Raw genomic sequence first — 24,658 nt, 5'->3', positions numbered from 1 at the left:
AGATAGCATTCACATTCTCTTATGTTAACACCATTCCCCATTATTTATAGCAATAAACAGAAAAAACACCACTTTCCTACTTTTCCAGTTCACCCAAGAAAATAAGTGCCCCTGCTAAATCTAAGAAATGCAGTAATTAATAGGAAAATGTCCTATATACAAGAAGTTACTTTTTTTCAGTATTTGTCAGCAGAGGTGTAACTTGAAGCTGCAGGGCCCCAATGCAAAATCTGTAACCCCCCAACACACACCCCAGTATTGCTCCATACATAGTACTGGTCCCCTTATAGAGGGCTAATAGGCCCCCTAAAGCTCCAGGGCCCAGGTGCAACCACATCTTTTGCACCCATTCTAGTTACACCCCCGTTTTTCCAGTGCACTGCAATAGGACAGTGTTTTATGCAGCTCCAAAAGCAGCTAAATTTCCCATGGGAGATGCTTTAGCCCGTCAGCTACTGTTTCTTTTCTTCAGCAGACGGGTATATAATAATATACAGATGTAGCAAAGCTCAACATGACTGGCACATCACGATAGCTCAACTTACCACATTGTGATACAATTAGAGATGAGCGAACGTACTCGGTAAGGGCGATTTCGCAATCGAGCACCGCGATTTTCGAGTACTTCACTGCTCGGGTGAAAAGTACTCGGGTGCGCTGTGGAGCGGGGGGTTGCAGAGGGGAGTGGGGGGTAGCAGCGGGGAACAGGGGGGAGCCCTCTCTCTCTCCCTCTCCCCCCCACTCCCCGCTGCAACCCCCCGCTCACCCACAGCGCCCCCGAGTACTTTTCACCCGAGTAGTGAAGTACTCGAAAATCGCGGTGCTCGATTGCGAAATCGCCCTTACCGAGTACATTCGCTCATCTCTAGATACAATCTACTTATCATGTCAAATGTCAAGATATGCTAAATCTGTATATGTTACAGGCAATGTGTTAATGAAAGCATTCTATAGGAAGCCTTAAACATGAAGGAAATCTATAAAATAATGTAATCGTTCCACATTTCTGAGGTATTCTACAGTTTACAGAGTTTTGTATTTTTTGGGTTTTTTGTAGGCAACATGTAATATGATCAAATGGCAGCAAACTGTCTTTGTGTGAAATAAGGTATTGCCTAGAAAGCCTAGATACTATGTTAATTAGTTGTTTGTTGTTGTTTTTTTCTTAAATACTTATTAGTGTTCACTTTATCGCTAACCCCTGTATTTCATACTTTGAACAAAAAAGCTACATATCCTATAAAATGCCTTGGTAAAGTATAGAAGGTGTGGACGAACTTACTATATTTCAGTTAACACATTACCTATAACATATGTGTTATATAATATCTTCATAGGCTATCAGCATCAGACAAGAGGATCCTCTGTTGGGTCCAGGGTCCGTCACATTAACCCTTTCCAATCCACTGTCTGACGTCTAAAGACATTCTGATTGAAGGCTGTACAGCTCCGATGTTGGAAGACGTGCGGCAGGGTATTCTTACTGTAGATTACTGGCCGCTTAGTTGTCAGAAGCCTCTCCAGCATGTCCCATACCGCAGTACTGGCTCTAGCCAGCAGATGGCGCCATTGTATAATGGCAGAAAGAGCCCCCTAGGAAACCCTGAATCCAAAATTGGATTGCAAAGGGTTAATGACCCCCAAAGGTCCAGCAGACAACAAGCCCATTTAGCGTTGACCTTGGAGTCGAGACTTGTTGTTAGAATCTATTTCTTATGGGATAACTCACAAATAACCTATTAGAGCTGATTGAATGTATCTTGTGCGTGCGTGCATCATATCCTGAGCTGGACCTATGGGGCCTCAGTGCAACACTGTATGCTATTCACAAGCTAGGTCTCCTTCATATAATGAATAATGCTACTGCTGCCTGCTGAGTATATAGTTATCACTTGTGTCAATTACTATATTCTTACAAAGATTATATCAGCCTTTCACATAAAACCGGTAATCACCACATTACATCTCATTGTTCCCCATAATTTAAGAATTTACATAATATTCACATACTACCAGCCCCTAAATGTCTTCCCAAGCCCAATTATACACTGTTAACGATCATGGTCATCATAGTCATGATAGCAACATATAGATGATTGGTTTTGGAATGGAAAATTTTATGTAATACATTGTTGCCATAGAGTCTTGTATGTTTCTTCAATGTGCCTAATGCTAAGGTTAAAAAAATGTGTTCCGCTTGATATCAACTTCCTTGCCGAAAGCTGTGAATTTGTGTAGAGTATTTTTCTAAGTGTTCATCATTGTCCTCCTCCCCATGTTGCTGCTGGTAATGTTGATAGAGCTTCCCTCCACCACCTGAGTCAGTGTTCTGGACATCAGGCAAACACCCACTGGACATATTCAATATGGTGGCGGTTAGAGTATTTATGTAGTTTTTGGCCAAGGTGAGTGTTTCGATCTTGGACAATTTCTTCTCTGCTCTTACATGTGGAATGACTTCTCTTAGAGCCTGGAAAGCATTGTTGAGCTTATGCATCCTCTGCCTCTCACGCTCATTGCTCTCTAGTCTCCGGACGCTGTGCTCCTTCCCCTGGGACGACTGTCTCTTCCTCCGGTTGCTGCTCTTACCAGGTTCTTGGCTCCTACTTTTACTCTTCTCCTTATACACATAGCACTTATCGTTCTCATCCTCGCTGGAAGTCTGCAGTTCTGGACTCTCTTCGTCATCCAGATCGATTTCCAGTCTTCGCCTTGTTGATCTTGGTTTTGTCTTCATATTTTAGGGTAAAAAGAAGCAATGCAGACTGATCTTCTTCCCTGAAAGCGTCTTCTGGCTCTATACATCAAAGATCTGTGGAAACACATGAGTCAATTAGAAACTATCCTGAAACTTGGTACTGAAAGTTCACTGCACCTGCTTTGTGGTGAAGATCGGTTTCACTAATCTCCACCCAGATAAAGATACTGAGTTACCCCTCTTAAAACTTCTACTATTGATCATTTGATGAGATCTGCACATGCCCTTGTACTGACCCATCCAGAAAGTTAACGGCAGGGGGCAGTAACAATGTGCCACCCAATACAAGTGGGAATAATCCGAACAAGTGATGTATTGCTGTAATGATGTCTGCATGCTCCAGATAGCCACAGACAACATTTCCGGAGCACCTAATTCAACTGCCAGCCATACATGGCTCACTTTTTTGGAAAACATCCAGCAACTTGAAGAAATGACGTTCTGACTGCTTCGGACAACTGGAACACCTAGAAGTCTTATGTTAGAAATTCTGTGTGCTGAACAATCATTTGTTTTTATATAGAAAAGAAAAATCAGACTCCATATAAGGCCTCCTGACTAAGGGGGGATTTGCATTTGGAAATTGGGAGCGGGATTCCGCCTCTGGATTCTGCAGCAAATCCAGCCCATAGCATGCTATGAGACTGCGATTATCCGCTCGTGGGGAAGAAATTGCAGCATGCTGCGATTTTGTATGAGCTACACACAGCCGGCTTCCATTTAAGTCAATGGAAGCCATCTGTCCCGCGGCTGTTCTGCAGTCATCACATCAAAAGTGCGGCGTCCTCTGTACTACGCATGTATGTCGGCGCTCCGTCCGACACATTTGTAGCAGAGGAGAACACGGCGGAGAGGTATGTTGGGGGGCACTAACCGGGCACCGGGTCGAACTCCGCTGCAGGAATCCTGCATGCGGGGTCCGACCCGCGTGTGTGCAGGCGACCTAATGCCGCAGCTCTTAAGGGTTGGGACAAGGATAGCCACGTTTTTGGATTTTGACCATCTCTTTCTGCTCTAAGACAAGATCCAGTGAACCTATATAGTAAAATTTCTGTCCAATCTGCTCTTACACACCTACAGGTGGGCAGAATGGCCCAGCTCCCACTTATTTTTAGTGGTTCATAATGCATTTATTTGGCTTTAAATGCGTCTACAGCGGCTCAAAGAATGCAATGTCCTTTATAGCCATGCAAATGGCTTTATCTGTCTTTCTGTGTCATCTGTATAAAGCTTTAATTACAATTTTTGTCTAATGGCAAGACAATGTTTTTGGATGTATGAAGAAGCCAGTTGCCCAATTCCATGTTCCCTTAAAGGAGTTCTATGTTTTTAGCAATGCCTACTTAAGGCGCTTTTACATGGGCCGAGAATCTCATGATTCTCGTTGGCCCGAGCGGACGAGCTGGTGATGCTCAGGCAGCCTAATTAAACTACATGATTCTGATTTGCCTTAGCAGACAAGCTTGGGGATGTCTTCACTAGCTCACTCGCGCTCAGGCAGCCTGTTTAAACTGCACGATTCCCATTGCAGGCCACATGCACTAGTCATTCAGTGAGTCCTATGTGAAACATTGAACAACCAGTGCTTAAAGTGCACAAGAAGTGCCTGAGTCAACTAAAACTAAATGACGAGCAAGAACCTCATATTTCTCGCTTGTCGTTCAGTCATTGCCTGAATGATTATCGTTCAGTTTTGCTCTTTTGAACAATTTTTTGATTGATAGTCGTTCCATCTAAACAGGGCATTAGACGGGTGTCCTAACAATTGTCTATTTCTTTTAATTTATTTGATGTAGAAGGGATTGTCTGGTTTAGAGAATGTACTAAGAAAAGCTACGTTAAAGGCAGAAGTGGGGGTTCTCATTTAGGACCCTCATCTATTAGCCAGAGTTCGAGAACTCAGCACCCAATATATAGTGAGGTTAGTGGCACTTGATTTAAAGGTTTATATAGCCCTGCATGACCATTTTTGTCTTTTAATTGCATCTAAAATGAGGTAAATCTGCAAATATTAAAAATTCTTACTGTTTTGCGTCTACAGCTGTTATGCAGGCCTATGTGTCTCTATGGTAACAGACTACAAACAGTTCCTGTGTAGTCTGATCCTGCAGTCGTGCTTCCATTCCACAGCTCACTTAACTACCTAATGGAAAGCGTTATAACTGAGGATTAGACTACCAAGGCTTAACATAACAAGTTGCAGAAAGTTATTACAGACTAGTTAAATTTGGCTACATATGTAATTACTATTTGTACCTGCTCGTTGCTATAAAATAACTAATTATTACCTGATTGTGGGGGTGTAAATTTCATTCTTGAATTTTATTTCAATTTGTCTCTTTTAATAGAATAATTGATTTTAAGTAACGTGTAACTCTTAACTTCAAATGACTCTCCAAGTCTAGAAGAGCATTAAGTGTACAATAGCCCCGGTGTGATAGACATTATGGGATCCTCTGCTCAGAGATGTACAATGCTTGATTGTATATGTTTTCCGAGAGCAATGGATGAAAAGTAAAGGTTTTTTGATCATGAAAGGAAGTTGTAAGACAAGACCGGTGAGAGCAGTTATCATTATTGGCTGCTACATAAGGTGTCAGTGCAATAACTGGCCCCCTTGTGTGGAACGTGAATAGAATTAACTGTATGGTTAGGATTTCTAAATCTTCCAGTATTTACAAATGAGTTTTAATCTGTAGTCTATGTATGCAGGCCCGGAGCCTGATCGTTACAGAGAAGAAATCTGAGCTTCAACGTGACAAATACAGAGCAAACTTACATCAAGCAGAGTCCCTGAAACCCGACAGAACTTTGTTTGCTAAGATGAAGAAGTATAAGAGAGCTTAAAGTAAGCCAAGACATCACACAAGGATGAGTTGTCTTTATTTATGATATATCCTATCCAGGGGTGGTCGGCTAACATCCTCATACATAGATGTCATCAAAGTGGCTAGATGCCATTCAGAAACATTTCTCATATGTAGCCCTTCTCACGGTCCCATCTCAACACACCTTGAAAAGCAAACCCGCCTGGTGTTTTGATACGTGTTCTCTGAGTGCCAAGATCTAGTGATCCAAATTGTGCAAACGTTCTCACCACTAGGGCTGCATAGTGCAAAGAAGAATGGCATCTTGTTGTGTATGCATTGGGCTCCATTGGGTTGGCATGGTTCCTTGCCTTTACTACCCATGGACAAGAGTGACACTACGGTGCAAATGTGCTACGAAAAAGCCATATAATGTTTCCTGGTGACATAACGGGCAGCATGATGGAAGCCTGAAAAACCCCATTTACAGTCAATAAGGTCCATTGAGCACCGTTGGTTTCCATCATGTGAAGGAACCGTCCTTGGCTGTCATTCCGTTTTTCTGTTCTTATGACGGAACAAGAAAATAGAATGCCCAAATGTAAATGGGAGCTATGGGAGAGCCATGGCCTTTCATATAACCTTTAACCTAGCTACAAGATGGCTTTTTTTTGGTGTTAGGAAATAGTAAAAAATATTTTAAATGTAAATTTAAAAAAGAAAATTCAAGCTTTTTTAAGGATTTTTTTTAACATTTGCTGAGTGGGACAAAGAGTACGTTATTTTTATTCTGCGTCTCCGTACAATTATATGGGGTACCGTATTAAAACAATGAAATATATAGATTTGGATTTAAACTAACGGATTTGCATTGCGGAATCTGCGATCGGCGTCCGCAGCCAGGATCCGCAGCAAATACCGTTCAGAACATACTATGAAAACTTGCTTTTTCCTACACACTCATGGAAACAAATTGCGATTTCCGCAAGCGGAGGAAAAATCGCAGCGTCTGCACGGACAGATTCTATTGACATTATGGATAGGCCGTAGGTACCCGCGTGATCGCCTAGCAATGGCGCAGGAAGAACGCAGATTTACAAAAAAGATCTGTAGTTACCAACAGCGAGCCGCCGCATCCATCTGCAATACAGAAGAAGGCAGGGTCACTGGCCACGGTTTGAGACTGATTCCGCTGCGGACCCCGACACATTTGTGTGCCACCGGCCTAACTGAAAAAATGAGGTTTATATATTTATTAAATGGGGAGGGGGAGGAGATTTGTTTCAGTTAAACTTTATTTAAAGGCGCTGTACAGGATTACAGCGCCACATCTGTCTACAGATTATATGTGGTATTGCAGTTTATCCCCATTCATTTCAATGAAACTTAGCTGCAATATGAGACACAACCCACGGACAGAAAGAAAGCAGCCACATCTTTCTAAGGGCTTGTTCACATCGGTGCTCGGGGGGGGGGGGGGGGGGGGCGTTTTCCTGCTCCATTTGGGGAGAAGCAAAATGGCACCCCCTGCCCCCTGGGAGTACTTGGCTATTTCCATCTGCCCCATTAAAACGAGTGAAGCTGCACTGCGCATGTGTGGCCTCTGCTCCATTCAACATGACATTACTGCAGGTCACAAGAAGAGGGGAACATGGGATGCCCATTCTTGGGTTCGGCAGGGGCGTCAGAGATAAGAGCCCCATTGATCAGACTTTTATTACTTAAAAGTTGATTGTGGTGCAACCCCTTTAATGTTTTTTTTACTGGGGAGAAGGGCATAAATGCTCCCATACACATTAGATACTACGGTATCCGCCAATAATGGTGGGGCCGGACAACTCTCCTACCAACAGATGATGTTGGGGTTAGAGGGGGATACTGAATTTCAGCACCTGATCTTCTTGTTCCCAGAGAGCTGAGCCGTCGCCAGAGCCCTTCGGCTGCAACTTACCTCCCTAATCCTACAAATGTTCAGCCAAGGCAAAGTTTGAATTTATAGCGGAGCCAGTGGAAACCGCTGTTGGATGAACAATAGTTCATCTGTCAGTTGTTGAAAGTGTCTGGGCACCTTAAAGGGTATTCAGGTTATGCAAAATTGCTATCAAATGAATGATGATCAAAAGTTATTAAATAGAGATGAGCGAACGTACTCGGTTCGGGTGTTTTTGCACTCGAGCACCGCTTTTTCCGAGTAACGGACTACTCGGACGAAAAGATTCGGGGGGCGCCGGGGGTGAGAGGGGGGTTGCAGAGGGGAGTGGGGAGGGGGAGAGAGAGAGAGCTCCCCCCTGTTCCCCACTGCTACCCCCTGCTCCACCACGCCGTTCCCCCGCGCCCCCCGAATCTTTTCGTCCGAGTAGTCAGTTACTCGGAAAAAGCGCTGCTCGAGTGCAAAAACACCCGAACCGAGTACGCTCGCTCATCTCTATTAAAGTTTACAATGTGGTTCTGCTCTGTATTTTGTGTTTCCCTAGATATGACCTGTTGGCATTCCTGCTCTACAGGAAGGGCTTACTCTGTAGGAACAATCAAGGATGACTTTTTTTTTCTCTTCAGCTCTCAGGACCGGATTGCTGACCAATAGCAGGGCAGCGTTCGTGGAGACGTGCTAAGGAGGAAGTACAGAGCAGGGAAATGTAGTTTCAAGCCACATATCAGTGGGGATGTGCGGGCCATCTTGGAAAATAGCAACATACCCGATCCTTGTTTTCCCTAATACCTGCAATTAGTGGAGAATCTGGTGACCCCCATGCACATTTTTAAGTCTGTCTTGTCTTTATTGACTGTGTAGTCAGATGCAATCTGTTGCTTCCTGTTATCAGCCACGACAACATACAATGAAGCTGACTGTAGTGATCTACTGACAGGAAGGCTAGATATATCTCTGCCCCCATGATCACTAGCTTATCTCCCATAGCTCTGCTCTATACATCTGTCTGACTGATATTAGCTGCACAGTTATAAGTTGTGTGGCACTTTTAAAGAGACACAGTCAACCCCTTTGAGTTCCATAAACTAAGTTATGGGGTTCAAAGTTGATGGAATAGGAGAGGAGGTATGTTTTCAAACTCGCCAGGTGCCCCGTTCCAGCACTGTGTTCCTGCGAAGTTCGCACATGGCAGCAGCTTGTCTCTTTCTGCCCATGCATCTCCTATCTATCTCTATGGGAGATGCACACAGAAAGAGTCAAGCTGCTTTTGTGCATGAACTCCGTGGGGACACAGCGCTGGAAAGGGGCGCCTGGTGTGTATGAAACATACCTCTCCGGACTCCCCGTTCCCTCATCTTTAAGCCCCATAACGAAGTCTATGGGGTTTAAACGTAATGATAAATTCCCTCTAAGTGCTCCTTTAAGGAGAAAGCCAGTGATAAAGATCTTAAATTACTTCCTTAGAACATAAAGTGAATATATTATGCAGTGAGACAATTGTGCCCTGTAGTGTACATAACGGATGCGGAAAAACCCTCGAGAACTATTGAATAACATTCACTCAAGTGATTGAGAAGATTGTTAGAAAAAAATAATCAGATAAGGAGCTTTTACACTGAGAGCGAAGAGCATCTTTTCAGGAAATATGAGTCATGTCTCTGATAACAGCCGCAATATGCAGATATCCCCGGAACAACCCAACTGCCTTCATATAAAGCAGGAAGCTGAACGGATCGCATTCTAGTCAGTGGGGCCCATTCAGTGCTGCGTGGTGCCGGCAGACGACGGATCCGTTTGGCCAAGGGGTTTCCATCTGCTGCCTGAACAGAGCAGGAACAGGGAATCCCTGACGCAGAAGTGAAAGCAGCCTTGGGGTACTTGTACACGGTCCAACAGACGCCCAAGTAATCGCTCAAAAGAGCAATTCTGGGCAACTGTGTAAATCCGGGACCCAACAGGGCGAGTGAGAGAGAATCACTCGGAGCCGCTTGGTTCTCGGCTCACCTAAAAACTAAGCAACTGTTGGCCAGCCGTAAAAGAACTCTGGCGCAACCCGCCTCCGTTCAGTAAGCGATGGTCACTCCTGTGTAAAAGTGCCCTTCCATGTACTTTACACCGCCCCCGATATAAAAGGGCCATTAAAGGCTTCCAGTTGTTGCAGTAATTGCTACAGTATACTTCTAGGACTTGCCGCCGCTTGCTGAGAACAATAAGGTGGATTTACATGTTACAACTATCATTCAAGAAGTTGCCCGAAATAGTGGATACAGTGAGTCGTTAGTACAGGAACAACCGTTTAATAATAATCATCTTTATTTGTATAGAGCCAACTTGTATGTGCTTTTACACTGAGCAACAAAGTTGTTGGCTAGTCATTATAACGCAGACAATTGCCTGTTTGCACCAGACGATCATTAATCAGCCAACAACTATTTTTTAAGGTACCTTTACACGGGGCGATTATCGCCTGAATATCGCCATTACACACGGCCACCGACAGGGCGCTGAACGAGAAATGACTCAGTAGTTGCCAGTCGCTTTGTTTAGGTTGAAGCGGCTAGGAAGCCGAGTAAACAGGAGTTGTTCAGTCTTTGAACCACTGCCTGTTCACAGTGAAAGGAGGCGGCCAGAAGTGTTTCCCAGCGCGCTCCGTCTCCATTCGCTGAAGTCTAATGCTGCTGTGAGAAAGCATGTGAGCGACAACCATCCCGTGTAAAGGTACCTGGTTGGCTGAAAAAAATCACTAGTGCACAAATTCTCCCTCGGCACCCTGTTGGCGGTCGTGGTTACACAATACTGCCCCTCCAGGATTTTCTCTGCACAGCGGCACTTCCAGACAGACATTGTGCAGAAAACTACAACTTTCATAGATGCATCAATACATACATACTTAGACCGTGGTCAGACGAGCGTGTTTTTTTGCGTGCCTATTTGTGCAAAAAAAATGCACTCCACTAATATGTGCAAAATGCGCGTAAACAGGTGCATTGGCAATCGCATGTCCTATCTTTTGCAGGTGCGAGTATTTTGCGCCTCTAAAAAACAGACATGTGAGCACATTACAAAGGAAACCAATGGTTCTAATAGACACAATTTTGTTTGCACGCATAGGTGTGCAAAAAAGCACGCTCGTCGGACTGTGGCCTTAGGCCTCCTTCACATGAACGTATGCGTATTTGTGTGTGCCTGAGCACAATGTATTTTTGCACTTGCATTGGCGTATTTAACGGTACTTTTTCTGCCCGCAAGGCAAGTTCAAGATGCGCCGATTTGAAATGGCTAATCAGTCTAATGAGTTCCAGATGCCCAAGTACGCAGGGTTTCACGCATCTCCTAGAGGATTTTGCACGCATTTACTCATTGACTTCTATGGGGACTGAAACGTGCAACTGAAATGCGCAGGAAGAAATATGTGAACGAACCCGTTGATATCAATGGGTTCTAGTCACTGGGTATTACGCACGGGCAAATACACCTGTGTGAAGTTGCCCTTAGGATATATTCACATGGATCAGATTTGTGATGTTTGTGGCCAGAGTTTACGTTTTTTGCAACTGGTTTCCAGTAATGTAAATGCCCATGAAATACATTTCCCCATACACTAAAATGAAATAGTTAAATAGTACAAGTCTCATCCCTGTGTCATGGGCTACGTTCCAGCTCTAGCAGATGCTAGAGTAGGTGGCAATAATGTGGCAGAGGGCTTTGTGGTTCAGCTTTGTGCAGACATCATCACCTTCTCATCTCAACCTCATCTTATGCGCCCCGCAGAAGTCTTGTAACTCCTATGGATATGGACTTATGTCACTGATGGAACTCACAGATGTTAGAAACAAGTGGCTGAACATCTGCATGGCATGTCATCTGAAGTTTCTGGAGGGCTTCTAAGCACAGCGCATTTGCATAGATCTACAGGTTTCACACCGTTTCTGAGAAATGCTCAACTGAACTTGTTCTTGGGAAGTCAATGTGTAGAAGCAGATGGAGACGACTTTAGTGTCTTGCACTGCTGATGTTACTAAGGCGTGGGACACCGCACATTACATGCCCCGTTCTCGGGCGATACTTGCACAAAAATGAGGCATGCAACAATTTTTAAATCACAGACTACAGGTCTCATGTAATGAATGAATGGGTTCACTTTCTGTGCAAGTTCTGTCCGTGTCGCACTAGTTTATCGGCCGTGTAAATACGGGCTAAGGCTTACTTCACATCTCGTTTTTTGCATGCAGTGGCAGTATATGCTGAAGCCGTTTTAAACGTATGCATTTTTAACCTTTTTTTTTTTTGTTAGGTCTACGTTGCATCCATTTCTATACCTTTCCCTTAGTTTTTTTAAAATAAAGAAATATATGGTTTTGTTTACATTACCTTATGATTAGAGACGAGCGAACCTACTCGTTTAGGGCGATTTCGCAATCGAGCACCGCTTTTTTCGAGTAACTGACTACTCGGGCGAAAAGATTTGGGGGGCTCCGGGGGTGAGTGGGGGGTTGCAGAGGGGAGTGGGGGGGAGAGAGAGAGAGCTCCCCCCCGCTCCACCACGCCGCCCCCCGGCGCCCCCCCGAATCTTTTCACCCGAGTAATCAGTTACTCGAAAAAAGCGGTGCTTGATTGCGAAATCGCCCTAAACGAGTACGTTCGCTCATCTCTAGTTATGATCAGTAAAGTTGGAACCCATTGGTCACATGACAGTTGATTTTCCATAGAAGGTACTTTTTTTTAAGTACGGTTGACATATGCAAATGTAAGTTCTGCTTGCATACTCTGTCCATATGCCGTCCATTGACTTCAACAGAAAAAAAGTCGATGTTTTTGCAAAGCACAGAAAACCGCAGTAGACTACACTTTCCTGGACTGATGCAGACATAAGCACACACGGACAGATCCACAAAGTGCGTTATGTGTGCATCCGTCTTGTCCATAGGAATCAATGTACCTGGTAGCACACGTAATGTAAAATATATGCACCTTGGCCGTACATTGAAAACAAGATGTGAGCGGAGCTTCCGAGCTGACAGGATAACAGACTGTAATCATTGGCCCGGAGCGCTACTGTGGGCTCAGTCCAACCGAAAGGAATTCACCGATCGGTCATCCATATTTAGACGTCTGATAACCCGTAACAATATATTAATAGTCTTTCCAGCTCTGTTTTTTTAGAGCTCCAAATCCTGAGTATACACATAGTTAAAGAGAATCCGTCACCTCCCATATCAGCCATCAACCATAGTCATTAGCAAAACGCTTAAAACATGCTGATTCCACATCTCTAATTCTTATCTTTCTACTCACTCTATTCCCCGGCTGATGATGAAAGAGGTTTACACATAAATCTCAGATCAAGTTGCCCTCCTGATATAGTCACCAACCCAAAAATATCACTTGGAAAGCAAAAAGCAAACCTGAACTTCGGAAATAAGCTGGGGGGGGGGGGGGGGGGGGGGATACTGCCAGGGTAGAAAACAAACACACTGATCCAGGTCTACAGTAAACATCATAGCGAAACACTGGAGAGGACAGCGGTGCTCTGCTCTCATCACTGCATACCAGGAGGGTCGCAGATAGCCACATGCCCATAATGTGGGAGGAAATCATTGCCGTTATGGGATATAGTTTTTATAGTTAGCACTTTGCAAGCCTCAGAAAGATGTATCGATAGAGAGGAGTCCTTCATCAGCGAACAGCTTGTTTGTGAACTTATAGCGAATAGAAAGATCAAAATGTTGGCATCGGCATCTTATGGTTCTTTTACACGGGACTATCTAGCAGGCAACAGATGCCCGAGAGGCCGTCCCAGCGTTAAAGTGTAAAAGCACAGGAACAAGCATCGCTAGTGAATGGAGGTAGAGTGGACCAGGGATCATTCCAGCCATTGACAGGAAGCAAGCAGTCATAAGTGCAGAAACTGAACGACAAACTAAAAGCAAAAGACTTCTTGTTTGTTGTTTAGTCGGTGCAGGCATTTACACTGAACAATAATTGTTCTGATTCTCACTGGAATCAGAAGGATATAATTGTTCCGTGTAAAAGCAGGTGAGAGAAAAAGAGAGGGATTTTTTTCCCTATGAATGTGGCTCAGTTGTTAGCACCATTGCCTTTCAGTGCTGTGGTCCTAGGTTAAAGTCCTATCACAGATAACATGTACATGGACTTTGAAAAACTCCATCCTGATGTTGCCCTTGGTCAGAGAATAACCTACAACTTGAACACTGCAAGGCATCAGCGCTAACAACTGAGCCACCACACTGGTCTGGTCCGGTCTGGTCTGCTCCAGAGGACGATAATAACAACAAGAATAAACACACAGAGAACATTAAAACCCAACCAGATGTTGATCTTGGTCAGATTTGAACTTACAAATCCAGCAGTGCTACCAACTGAGCCACCAACACAAAGAGAACATAAAATTACATAGAGATATTGCCCCTGAACCCACAACTCCAGCACTGCAAGGCAGCACTGCTAACAACTGAGCCACCAATTTTCTTTCTTCGCCTTATTCCGGAGGAAGAGAAGATGGAGAAGAACAAGATTAAGACCCCATTTACCCTGACAGATGATCGCTCAAAAGTCGCTCAAACTTTGAGTGACAGTTTTGGGCAATCATCTTTGCATAGTCTATAGTAGCCAAGTAGCTACTTAAGAGCTATACAGGTGGAGCGGGACACTGCCACTATAACTCGGAGAACATAAGCAGATGTATTGTTTTCCGTGATTACAACTCGTGTCCCACTGTGAACTACCAGCGGAAAACGAGCTCAAAGAATCTTATCAGCGCTGTCGACTGTGATAACAGCCTGCACCGCTGATAAGAGTTCATTGCTCAATTCAAGAAAACTAGAATTGAAAGATGAATGACTCGTACACGAAAACTGTATGATGTCCGTGCATTGAGATGCAAGGGTTATCGCTGAAAAGATGACTTTGAGCGAGAATCGTTGTCTACATGGGCCTTAATAAACACAAAGAGCGCATACAAGCTCCATTCAGATGTTGATCATTTGCTGTTAACCTAGAACGTCAACCCTACGAGGCAACAGTGCTAGCCACTGAGCCACCAAGCTTCTTCCTTCCTCCTCCTTCTGCTTCTTCTCTGGAAGAGAAAGAGAAGATTCTCTTATTTCCTTCATCTCCTTCTTCCATTTTTCTTCCTCCTTCTCCTTTTTTTAAACTTCTCCTTATTCTTATTCTCCTTCACTTTCTTGTTTTCTCCTTCTCCAGTGGAAGAAACAGAGAAGAAAGTAGAAAGAGGAAGAAAGAGAAATAAGAACAAGCAAAAAGACGGAACAAGCATGGTGGCTCAGTCATTAGCACTGGTGCCTTGCAGTGCTGTGGTCCTAGGTTCACATTTGTCCAAGAGCAACATCTGCACGGACTTTGTATGTTCGCTTTGTGTTTCTATGTTTCCTGTATACTGAGGATCTGGAGCTCTGAATCAGAAAAACTGAGCTTCAAAGACTATAAAGAGATCTTTAAGGAGTTACATGACTTCTATTGATGACCAATCAATGAGTTACTTCATTTCGATGGGACTGAGTCTGCAGTACCGCTCTGAGCCACTGCACAATATACCATCAGCTTTCGACAACACAGCAGCTACATACTGTATAGTAGAACAGCGCCCCCCGACGACTAGTCATTGATGGCCTATACTGCGTAGAGGTCATCAATAGTTAGAAGTGGGACAACCCCTTGAAGCATTTTCATTTTGAAGCACAGAATGTTAGACCTACATACGACATGGCGTTTAACTTAAATACAGCTTCATGGTACTATTACTGATATGTGGTATCCCACTGTGCATAACAAGGAAAATGTCCTTGACCAGGATCAACAGTCCTGAAATAGTGCGAGAATTTGTTAAAAATGTGTACGGACGGACATACTGTATTTGCCAACTTCTAAAATGATTTCCAGACACAATATGGATGGTCAACTAGTTATGCATGAAATAATCTATGTAGATACCAAAACGATAAATACGTAGGGCCTGACCTTAAAGGGGTTTTCCGAGGTTAAATGAAAATTTAGGGGGGGGGGGGTAGATAATAGTGTAAAATATGGTAAAATATTCGAACCGCGTTGTAAATGGCCCCTCCGGGTCCATGCTGGTATGAAGCAATTGCCGCCGTCACATGCCATTTATCTCTCCCTCGACTACTCAGCCAATCACTGGCTTCATTGGTCATGTGCCATGTTGGCTGAGTGATCATGTGCTCAAAGAACGGCATGTGACTGCTGGGACCAGACCAGTTGTGCTATAGCCAATTCAGACATGAGACACAGCATAGCCCTAACCATTGGATATCATCAATGTTTTACACAGACATAGGTCACTACAGGCAGTGGATTACAGCAGGGGTCCCCAACCACCGGTCCGCGGACCAGGACGGGGCCGTTAGGGTTTCTTTGCCGGTCCGTGGCACCGCAGACCAGCACGGTACTGTTGTACCTTGATATCACGTCACTGGGAGCTAGGGGCTGAGCGGACTTTGGAGTGAACGCCCCCTAGCTTCCGATTGGCTAGTACTGCGGCAGGGAGGACACGCTCCATCGTGTGCTGCTGTCTGCTACCGGTGGCGGGGGCTCGCCAGCATAGCAGTGAGCACGTGGGAGCGGAGAGCATAGCGGGGACCTCAGGGACATGCCCACACGGACAGTGCTTCGGTCCGGTGAGCAGGGGCGTAACTATAGGGGATGCGGTTGCACCTGGCCCAGGAGCCTTAGGGGGCCCATAAGGCCTCTCTTCTCGATATAGGGAACCCAGTACTATGAGTAAAGCATTATAGTTGGGGGCCCTGTTACAGGTTTTGCATTGGGGCCCGGGAGCTTCAAGTTACGCCTCTGCCGGTGAGCGCATATCTGAGGGTGCCAGGGAGTGTAGAAGGGCAGCAGAGTGGTCCCAGCAACACCCTGCGGTCTACAGCGCTGTTTGGTGTACAGCGCTGCATAACCCCGCCCCCATATGACCAAAGCCCCACCCCCACCCCACCCTGCCGGGCCATGGAAAAATCATCTTGTTTGAGGCCGGTCCCTGGAGAAAAAAAGGTTGGGGACCACTGGATTACAGGACATGACATAAATATCATTCTGCTAGGCGTTGCGGTTTAGTATGGTATAGGTGTATGATATTCCTGCATTACAAAAGTTTCTACGGGAACTAGAAGTAGAACATTTGAGGTGGGTCTCTGCAGCAGACTCAGTTTGGGGGTGCTGTATACTTCTAAAGTCATACTCTCAAGGAATTGCAGGCAATGCATCATCTGCAAGCCAGCAGCTCTTCTCCAAAGAGCATTAAGCCGTGCTTACGCTAATTCACTGCGTGCCGTACACGAGGCAGCACGCAGCAAGTACGCGATGACATTGCACACTTCTTGTGTGCCGCCAATCGCAACATACTATCTTGGCATACATTATTTTTTGCGCATGTATTTCACACAATATGTGTGTGCAGCAATATGGGAGCCTATGGCATATTGGTACAGAGTATTATCCGCACGTGTGATACGCTGTGACCACACACCGGTGTGAAGGAGACGTTACAGAGAGACCAGCCAGCAACAGTGTGTAGGCGCATCACTGACTGGCAGAGCTCTCATCCTAATGCACTGCAGGACAGTCTTTTACATCGGAGATAGTGTATCACATCCAATGTACAGCAGGTGCCTACTACTTTAACCCTTTATACACTTCTAGGTGTATTATTTAACTATTCCCACTGTGCATATTTATGGCATATCCCCAGCATATGCTAGAAAAGTCTAAAAGTTACAGGTCCCAGAGTCGGACTCCATTGACCCCTATTTGCTGATTTATAGCTTAACCACCAATTGTCCACCTATCAAACTGTAGTCTGTGGGAGTCTGAGGTGGGACGCACACCTCTCAGGTATTTTTGGCAGATCCTACATCCATTTAAACTGATTGAGAGAAATAATCAGACAAAAACTACACGGGGACATATATGTACATTGCTGTTTTGTAAAAGCAATTGACGCCTTTTGGTGCATTTTTTGGCTAAATGCATGTATTTTAGTAATAGGATTTTATTTACAATTTTGACATCATTTGACTTCTGCGGCTTCTATGTATCAGGGTATTTAGCAAGCTGAAGAAGGTTGTTCACTAGCAAATCTGTCAGTGAGCTGCAAATGCAAAACAGTGCAAAACTTTTAATAGTACCCCATTGCCAAAAATAAATGCATTCTAGGAAAAAGATGTCCCAAAGGGTGTCCATAGCTTTTAAGCCTGTCCTAACTAATGCCATGTGTCACAATGCCTCCCAGGTCACCACAGAGGTAAAAGTCCTCATAACACATTGGCAGCGTGATTTGAAGCTGAAGGAAGCCTTTAGTCAAACACTGCTGACTGTGTAACAACCTGACATTATAAATGTCTAGTTGCATTGAACCATTCTCTATTTGTTTTTGCACTGTACTTGTAGCTTTTGGCCTTCACAGAGTCCCCGGCTCTAGGTCACCTGCACTGAAGTACGACGACAAGTAAGAGCACAGGTCCATCAAGGCTGGCCTATTACTTATCAGGAACACGGTGTTCTTAATCGCCTGCATTATGTTCTATTTTCTACTCCTGCCTCTGTGAGATTGTCCAAAACTCTAGCACCCTGTTGTCTATGAATAGTACTCAAAGTGCTATGTGCGGTCTTTTATGGAACACATTAAGTAAACATCCACATTAGAGGCAAAAAAGCAGTCATCTCCATCAAACATTTCCTGTGGGATTTGCAGACCATTCCTCCCTGCAAATGTCTTTCAGTTCATCAATATTTCTGAGATGCCTTGCGTGCATAGCCCACTTCTGGTCATAACATGACATTTCGATAGGGTTCAGGTCAGAGTAGATATGGATATTAATCAGACTATATATTATTAGGCCACATTCAAACCCGGCACAGATCCACCATAGAATAGTGTATGAAATAGTGCAGCATGCTGCTCCATTTCATCTGTGGAAGTGCTGGAGGGCATAATGGAAGCTGGACAGACCCCATCATGGTCATTGGGGGCCATTCAATTCCATCATAGGATGGATCAGTACAGGCAGGGATTCCCCTTTCCTGCTCCTGTAATGGAGCAGCAAAATGGAATCCCCAAATGGAAGCGAAGCATAGATGTGAATATGTCACAGATGGTTTCACTCCTACTGAAATCAATCAAGGTGATGCCCCTTATTACACTTCCCACTCCTCATTGTGGTCAGAGCCGGAAGTGCAATAGGAGGCATCACTCCCTTTGATTACAATGGCAGTGAAGCCATGTATTACATTTCCAGTCTTGACCACTGATGATGACGTCCGACCCCACTGCACTGGCAGCAGGCCGGATGATCAGCTGATCGGCATGGATCCTGAGTGGTTGATTCCAACAGATCAACTATTCATGACCTATTCTGATGGTAGGTCATCAATAGTAAAAGCCCGGAATACCCCTTTAAGTAATTAATGCAGAAATCCAGGTAATTCCAAGAGTTCTTACTTTTTCATGCTACTGTATGTGCCAGTAACATGATAATCAATGGTATACAGATCAAAACTGCATACAACAGAGGTGGGCAGAGACAGTAGACACCCCCTTCCCCGTGAGAACAGTGTATTAGCACCCAGTTTTATTTCTCTGTGAATCCACCAAAAATTATGAGCAATGAAATTCATCATTTCTGTCCTTACATGCAATTTAATAGACAGTAGGAAACTACTTTTAAGGTGGTAGTCAGCGCCTTACCTCCTGGACCCTTGTGTAGATGCACAGGCTGCACATATGGTATGGGAGGTCTATCTATATAGCAGGTTTAACCACAAATACACCAATGCTATATCATACTTCAACTGCTAAAGTTACTTCCAAACAAAACACCAGAAGATATTTTATCCTAATGTGCTTCATAATGCTGACCCACGAGAACCTGACCTATATGAATAGTCTAACCCAAGTTTAAAATGAGTATTCTGGGGAATTACTAATGACCTATCCTCCGAATAGGTCATCAATAGTTGATCACTGGGATCTGCCGCTTGGGATCCCTGCTGATCAGCTAATCAGAGGCTGGGCAGAGATAATTTAGTGATCCCGCACTGAGCAGGAGGTTGGACCCGAAGACCCTGGAGGTCCCTTCCAACTCTACCATTCTATTATAATCCTCTGGCCTGCTGTCAGTGTAGCAGGGAAGGACATCCACATTGGTGGTCAGGGCCAAAAGTGTAAAAGAAGGTTCACTTCCACTGAAATGAATAGGAGCATCGCCTTCTATTATACTTCTGGCTCTGACCACTGACAGCAGGCCTCAGGATCAGCTGATTGATGGGGGTCCCGAGCAGTGGATCCCAGACAATCAACTATTGATGACCTATCCTGAAGATAAGTCATTACATGTCAATGCCCAGAATACCCCTACAGTGCACCGGTGTTTCTTCTATAGTATTTTGCAAGGTGAAAGCCACTCCCTGTTGATCTAAGCCCACCTAAGCTTAAGAAGTAGACCAATAGGAGATGTTTGTTTCAATGTGTATAGAAAGTTAGACTGACAAGTAGTAAAACTTTTCTCCCCACCCTCATGCACTTTCTAGCTGGATGGCCCCTTTAAGTATTGAGCAATAGGAACTTATATTGTACTGTCTCTACTTATGTAATCAAAGTCACAAGTAGTCGCTGTCTTCAAGTGACTAAAAGAACTAATATCCATAGAGATTATCCTTCATAAAAACAGGAAGTCTGCAGCGCTAATCTTCATATATATGAGGAGTGACACCCGATGAGTGAGTGAAGTGTCTGCACCGTCCTGCTGAGTGACTGCCTCTCAACACCAATCACTCTCTGCCGCTCTCTGCTAGATGTCACCATGTTGGAAACAAGGCCAGTTTATGGATATTTTATCAGTTTACAGTGTACATATCTCTCAGTCTGCCCCCCCCCCCAACCATTCATTGGTCTGTAACATGCATGATATCTCTTATGTGCACCAGGTACCTCTTCGATCTCCAGTCCACATAACATTTTATGTAGGACTATTTACATGGATTGGAGGCACGCAAAATAATAATGCCCCCACCCCTTCCTAAATCCCAGCACTTGAAATTGAACTAGTATCAATTACCGTATAGTGAGCATATGTGCAGTCTACCATCAGTGTGACAGATCTTAATAGCCTTATTGATGACTGGAAACAGTCAACAAGCAGGTGACAGCTTTATTGGTGCTACATTCTTATTCTTATTAGTATTGATCATAAATTAAATATATCTCGCAGTTCAGCTCTAAACAACCTGAATCATGTATCATCCTAAGAGATAGAGAATAGTCAATTGTCAATAAGCAAGTCTGAAGGGCATAAAAAAGTTTTGATAAATCAATCAGACCCACAGACCGCGCCGAAGCTCAGGTAGGGATGCAGATGTAATAGTCACAACTCAGCTTTGGTGTCTGAGGGGGTCCCAAATCCTCTCTACCACGTAAGGATAGAACTGCATGGCCACTTTGGCCATGACAAGAGTATTATGACCAAAGATCACACTGCCATTGAACTCACTAGAGTCACAGTGCGAGTAGCAGGTCGCAAAAATAACCGAGTTGAATGCAACTTGTGCCGTTACTCCATTGAGTTCAATGACAATGTGAGTTTGCGGGGCTAATAAGCGACTCATGTCACCGTATAGCCCTAGACTAAGAGGATGGCAGAATTCTAAATGGCACATGGCATGTGGGGGGCATTGTTACAGAACGTAAGCCGGACTCAGAAGCTTCAAGGTCCACGTTTGCCAAGAGTAATTTTCCATTTTATACTTATAAATGGAACCACTATTACTAATCATAATGATAAGAATAAGAAATCAGTTGACAGAAACTTCTTGACAGTTTCCACGTAGCTCTGAGATGTTTTACTTATTCTGCAGAGTAGTGAAAACAGCAAACAAAATGCAATAAATCCCATACATTTTGGGTGCCCATACCCCTTCAATAGCTGCTGGTCAAACACTCGTTAGGCTGACAGGTCTTTTGCCCCTGACTCCCCCATACATATGAGCGCTCGGAATGTGGAGAAAGTTGCAGCCAGACAAAAGAAGGGACAAAAAGATTCACCATTGAAACTCAATGTACCCGATCCTTCTTCTTCTCCGACATTGTCTTTTTGGGGAGAATCGGAACGCCCCCATTGCTGGGTACCAACAACCTGTTCCTAATGTGTATGAGGGTCTTTAGGCATTGCTTGCTATACTGACAAAGCTTTATGTCAAATCAACCTATGTGATATATATATTATTATGCTATAAGTCCTACATATACCAACACAAGGTCACATCTCAACCTTTCTAATCCTCATCTTATATTGTGCAGTTTTTCATTGTCATTGTCCATGTGGACGTAGAAGCATATACTGTATGTATGCAGTTGTGGCCATGGCAACCAGAATGAGATGAACCATAGTGTACTCTACAACAAGAATGACATAGTTTGGGTTAACTTTTATGATATATAGAGGCCAGTACTAGTATGGACACAGGCAGTTCGGCACATAATGTATCAACAATCTGATAGCTCAGCATTGCCCCCTAGACCACAAGTTCCCCAGACTCTATAATCACATTCTATCATAAAGTTTCAGTATTTTCAGATATCAATGGGGGACTCCTAGCCTGGACCCCATTGATTGACTGTAGGTGCATCACTTGGTAGCCCTCCAGGTTCTAGGAGCCTCTACAGTTTAGCAGTTGTGTCCACAGAACCCAACATAACGGAGGGTCCTGAAATTTGCCAAATGCCCAGATGACTTAATTCCTAGTGTGCGGTTTTGGTGCCAGGTCCACGACCAATAGACTTTACTAGTAAACTGCACATTTCTGGGCATCTAGTGCCCAGTAGAGTTATACAGTTTAACAGTTGTGGCCAAAGAACCCATCACAGTCAGTCGTAGACGGAGGGTCCCGAAACTTCCCAAGTGCCCAGAACGATTCATTCATAGTATGATGTTATGGTGCCAGGTCCATGACCAATCGAGTTTACTAGTAGACTGCACTAGTAGACTGTTAAGGTGCCACAGTATTGACATTAGCTGAATACAATCACTGTACACACAAGTGAGTCATAAGTATGAAGGACTCTATTGTATATGCTACAAGAACATATCACTTTCTCAAATAACAAAGCCTTGTTCTCTTAATACGTCGTCTTATAAAGTGTGACTATTTGTGGAGAAGAAACCGATCACCATAACTTCACATCAGTGGAAGTGACTGTCACCCTTTAGAACACCCTTGAGGCGCAGCAGGTTAAGGTGAAGACATGCACATTACCTGCTTGCTCCAGTGCTTTCGGTGTATGCCAAAATACAGGTGCAGGTGAGACGCAGGGAGGCAGGTAGCAGTCGGCTGCTGCGGGTGCTGCTGTGAGCCTGGGGATAGTACACGTAGCTTTAGTGCACAGTTAGGGAAGGGGTGGGGTCTGGCAGCATCCCACATGCAAAAACAAGCCCCAGAAGCTGCTCCAGCTGTGGCACACACTCAGTCTGCCAGTCGTCCTATTGTAACTCTGCAAGGAAGTGTTCCCGGCCTTATTTAGAAAGAACACCTAGGTAAATATTATACATATCTGCACGTTACTAAAACAATGCACTGCATTATACTGCAGACACAGGGCAAGTTGGCTATAACTGTGGGACATGGTGGAATATAGTAAAGGGCTCCATATCGGTGGTCTCTGACCGGTGGACCTCTGGCTTTTTCAAAACTACAATTCCCAGCATGCCCTGACAGGTGCAGAATAAATCTTATTTGACTTTTAGGATAGTTTCACTTTTTGTGTTTTTTTCAAAAACATCACATTTGTTGAGTCAGGAGACACTACATCCAGACGTAAGCTTATAAGTTAATAGAAAATACTGAAACACTGCAAATAGTGCTTTCTCTCCTCACTTTTGGTACTTTTGCTTGCAACTTGCAGAATGCTCTAGATATGGCTTTTTTCAGGTCTTTTGCCGTAGAGTTCTCTACAGGATAAAAAGATGCAAAAAAAACCCAAAAACAGACATGTAAAAAGCATCACAAAACATGTCTTAGGGTGGTGTCACGCCTGCGCTTGGATTTCCGGTTTCCTGCCCCATTTGAAGAGCAGGAAAGGGGAATCCCTGAATGGCTCCAGATGGAACCGAAGAGCGCCGAATGGACTCCATTGATTGTAATGGGGTCCATTAGGTTTCCGCTCAGCTGCCCGGATTTTAGACAAAAAAAAAAGCCCTGCATGCAGCACTTCTTCTTCCAGTATTTTGAGCCGGATCTGCGGTGCAACCTCTGACCGGGGGTTCCAGGGCAGATGTGAAACCACCCTTAAATATCCATGAAAGTCATGGCATTTTACAAACTAGAAAAACACCACTTGTGAAGGAGGCTTTATATAATGTTTTCTGAGAACGCTGGCTGACAACTCCTCTAGCAGTTGGATTACTAGACCTTGAAGGTGAGTTAACCCCTGAGACGGCCAGAGTCACCGAGAACCAATCTGCTTGTTGCTTATATAGCACCAATATATTCTGCATTGTTGTACTGATTGTCACCACTGGGGCTCACAATCTAATTTCTCTATTTCAAGCACTAGGACAGTGATGGCAACCCAAAACCCACTTATTTACCGCAAAGTGCCAAAACATCAGGGGGCGGGGCTTATCATGACATATGATTTTATCCCCGTCGTTCTAAAAAGGACCCCCCAGCGATAATAGTGATCCCCCAGCGATAATAGTGATCCCCCAGCAATAATATTGACATCCCACTGCGGCCCCCAGTATAATAGTGACCCCCCAGCAGTAATAATAGTGATACCTCCCAGAGCGGCCCCCCAGCAGTAATATTAGTAACACCCCCCAGAGTGGCCCCCCCAGCAGTAATAATAGTGACACCCCCCAGCGGCCCCCAGCAGTAATAATAGTGACACCCCCCAGCAGTAATAATAGTGACACCCCCCAGCGGCCCCCAGTAGTAATAATAGTGACACCCCCCCAGCAATAATAATAGTGACACCCCCCAGCAGTAATAATAGTGACACCCCCCAGCAGTAATAATAGTGTCACCCCCCAGCGGCCCTCAGTAGTAATAATAGTGACACCCCCCCAGCGGCCCCCAGCAGTAATAATAGTGACACCCCCTCAGCGGCCCCCA

General features: G+C 44.5%; 1 protein-coding gene across 1 annotated transcript; it reads right to left on the bottom strand.

Moving 5' to 3' along the window:
- Window positions 1–842: 842 nt before the first annotated feature.
- On the bottom strand, window positions 843–22,885 carry BHLHA15 (basic helix-loop-helix family member a15). The gene is made up of 2 exons (XM_066577516.1): window positions 22,802–22,885; window positions 843–2,812 (listed from the first exon to the last, which is right to left on the bottom strand). The coding sequence occupies exon 2, from the start codon at window positions 2,735–2,737 to the stop codon at window positions 2,204–2,206; it is 534 nt and encodes a 177-aa protein (XP_066433613.1). The 5' UTR covers window positions 2,738–2,812; window positions 22,802–22,885; the 3' UTR covers window positions 843–2,203.
- Between the last annotated feature and the right edge of the window lie 1,773 nt (window positions 22,886–24,658).

This window comes from Eleutherodactylus coqui, chromosome 8 (assembly GCF_035609145.1).
Source record: "Eleutherodactylus coqui strain aEleCoq1 chromosome 8, aEleCoq1.hap1, whole genome shotgun sequence".
NCBI lineage: Eukaryota > Metazoa > Chordata > Amphibia > Anura > Eleutherodactylidae > Eleutherodactylus > Eleutherodactylus coqui.
Note: the sequence above shows the minus strand (reverse complement) of the source record. Positions and strands in the feature narration are given on the sequence as shown.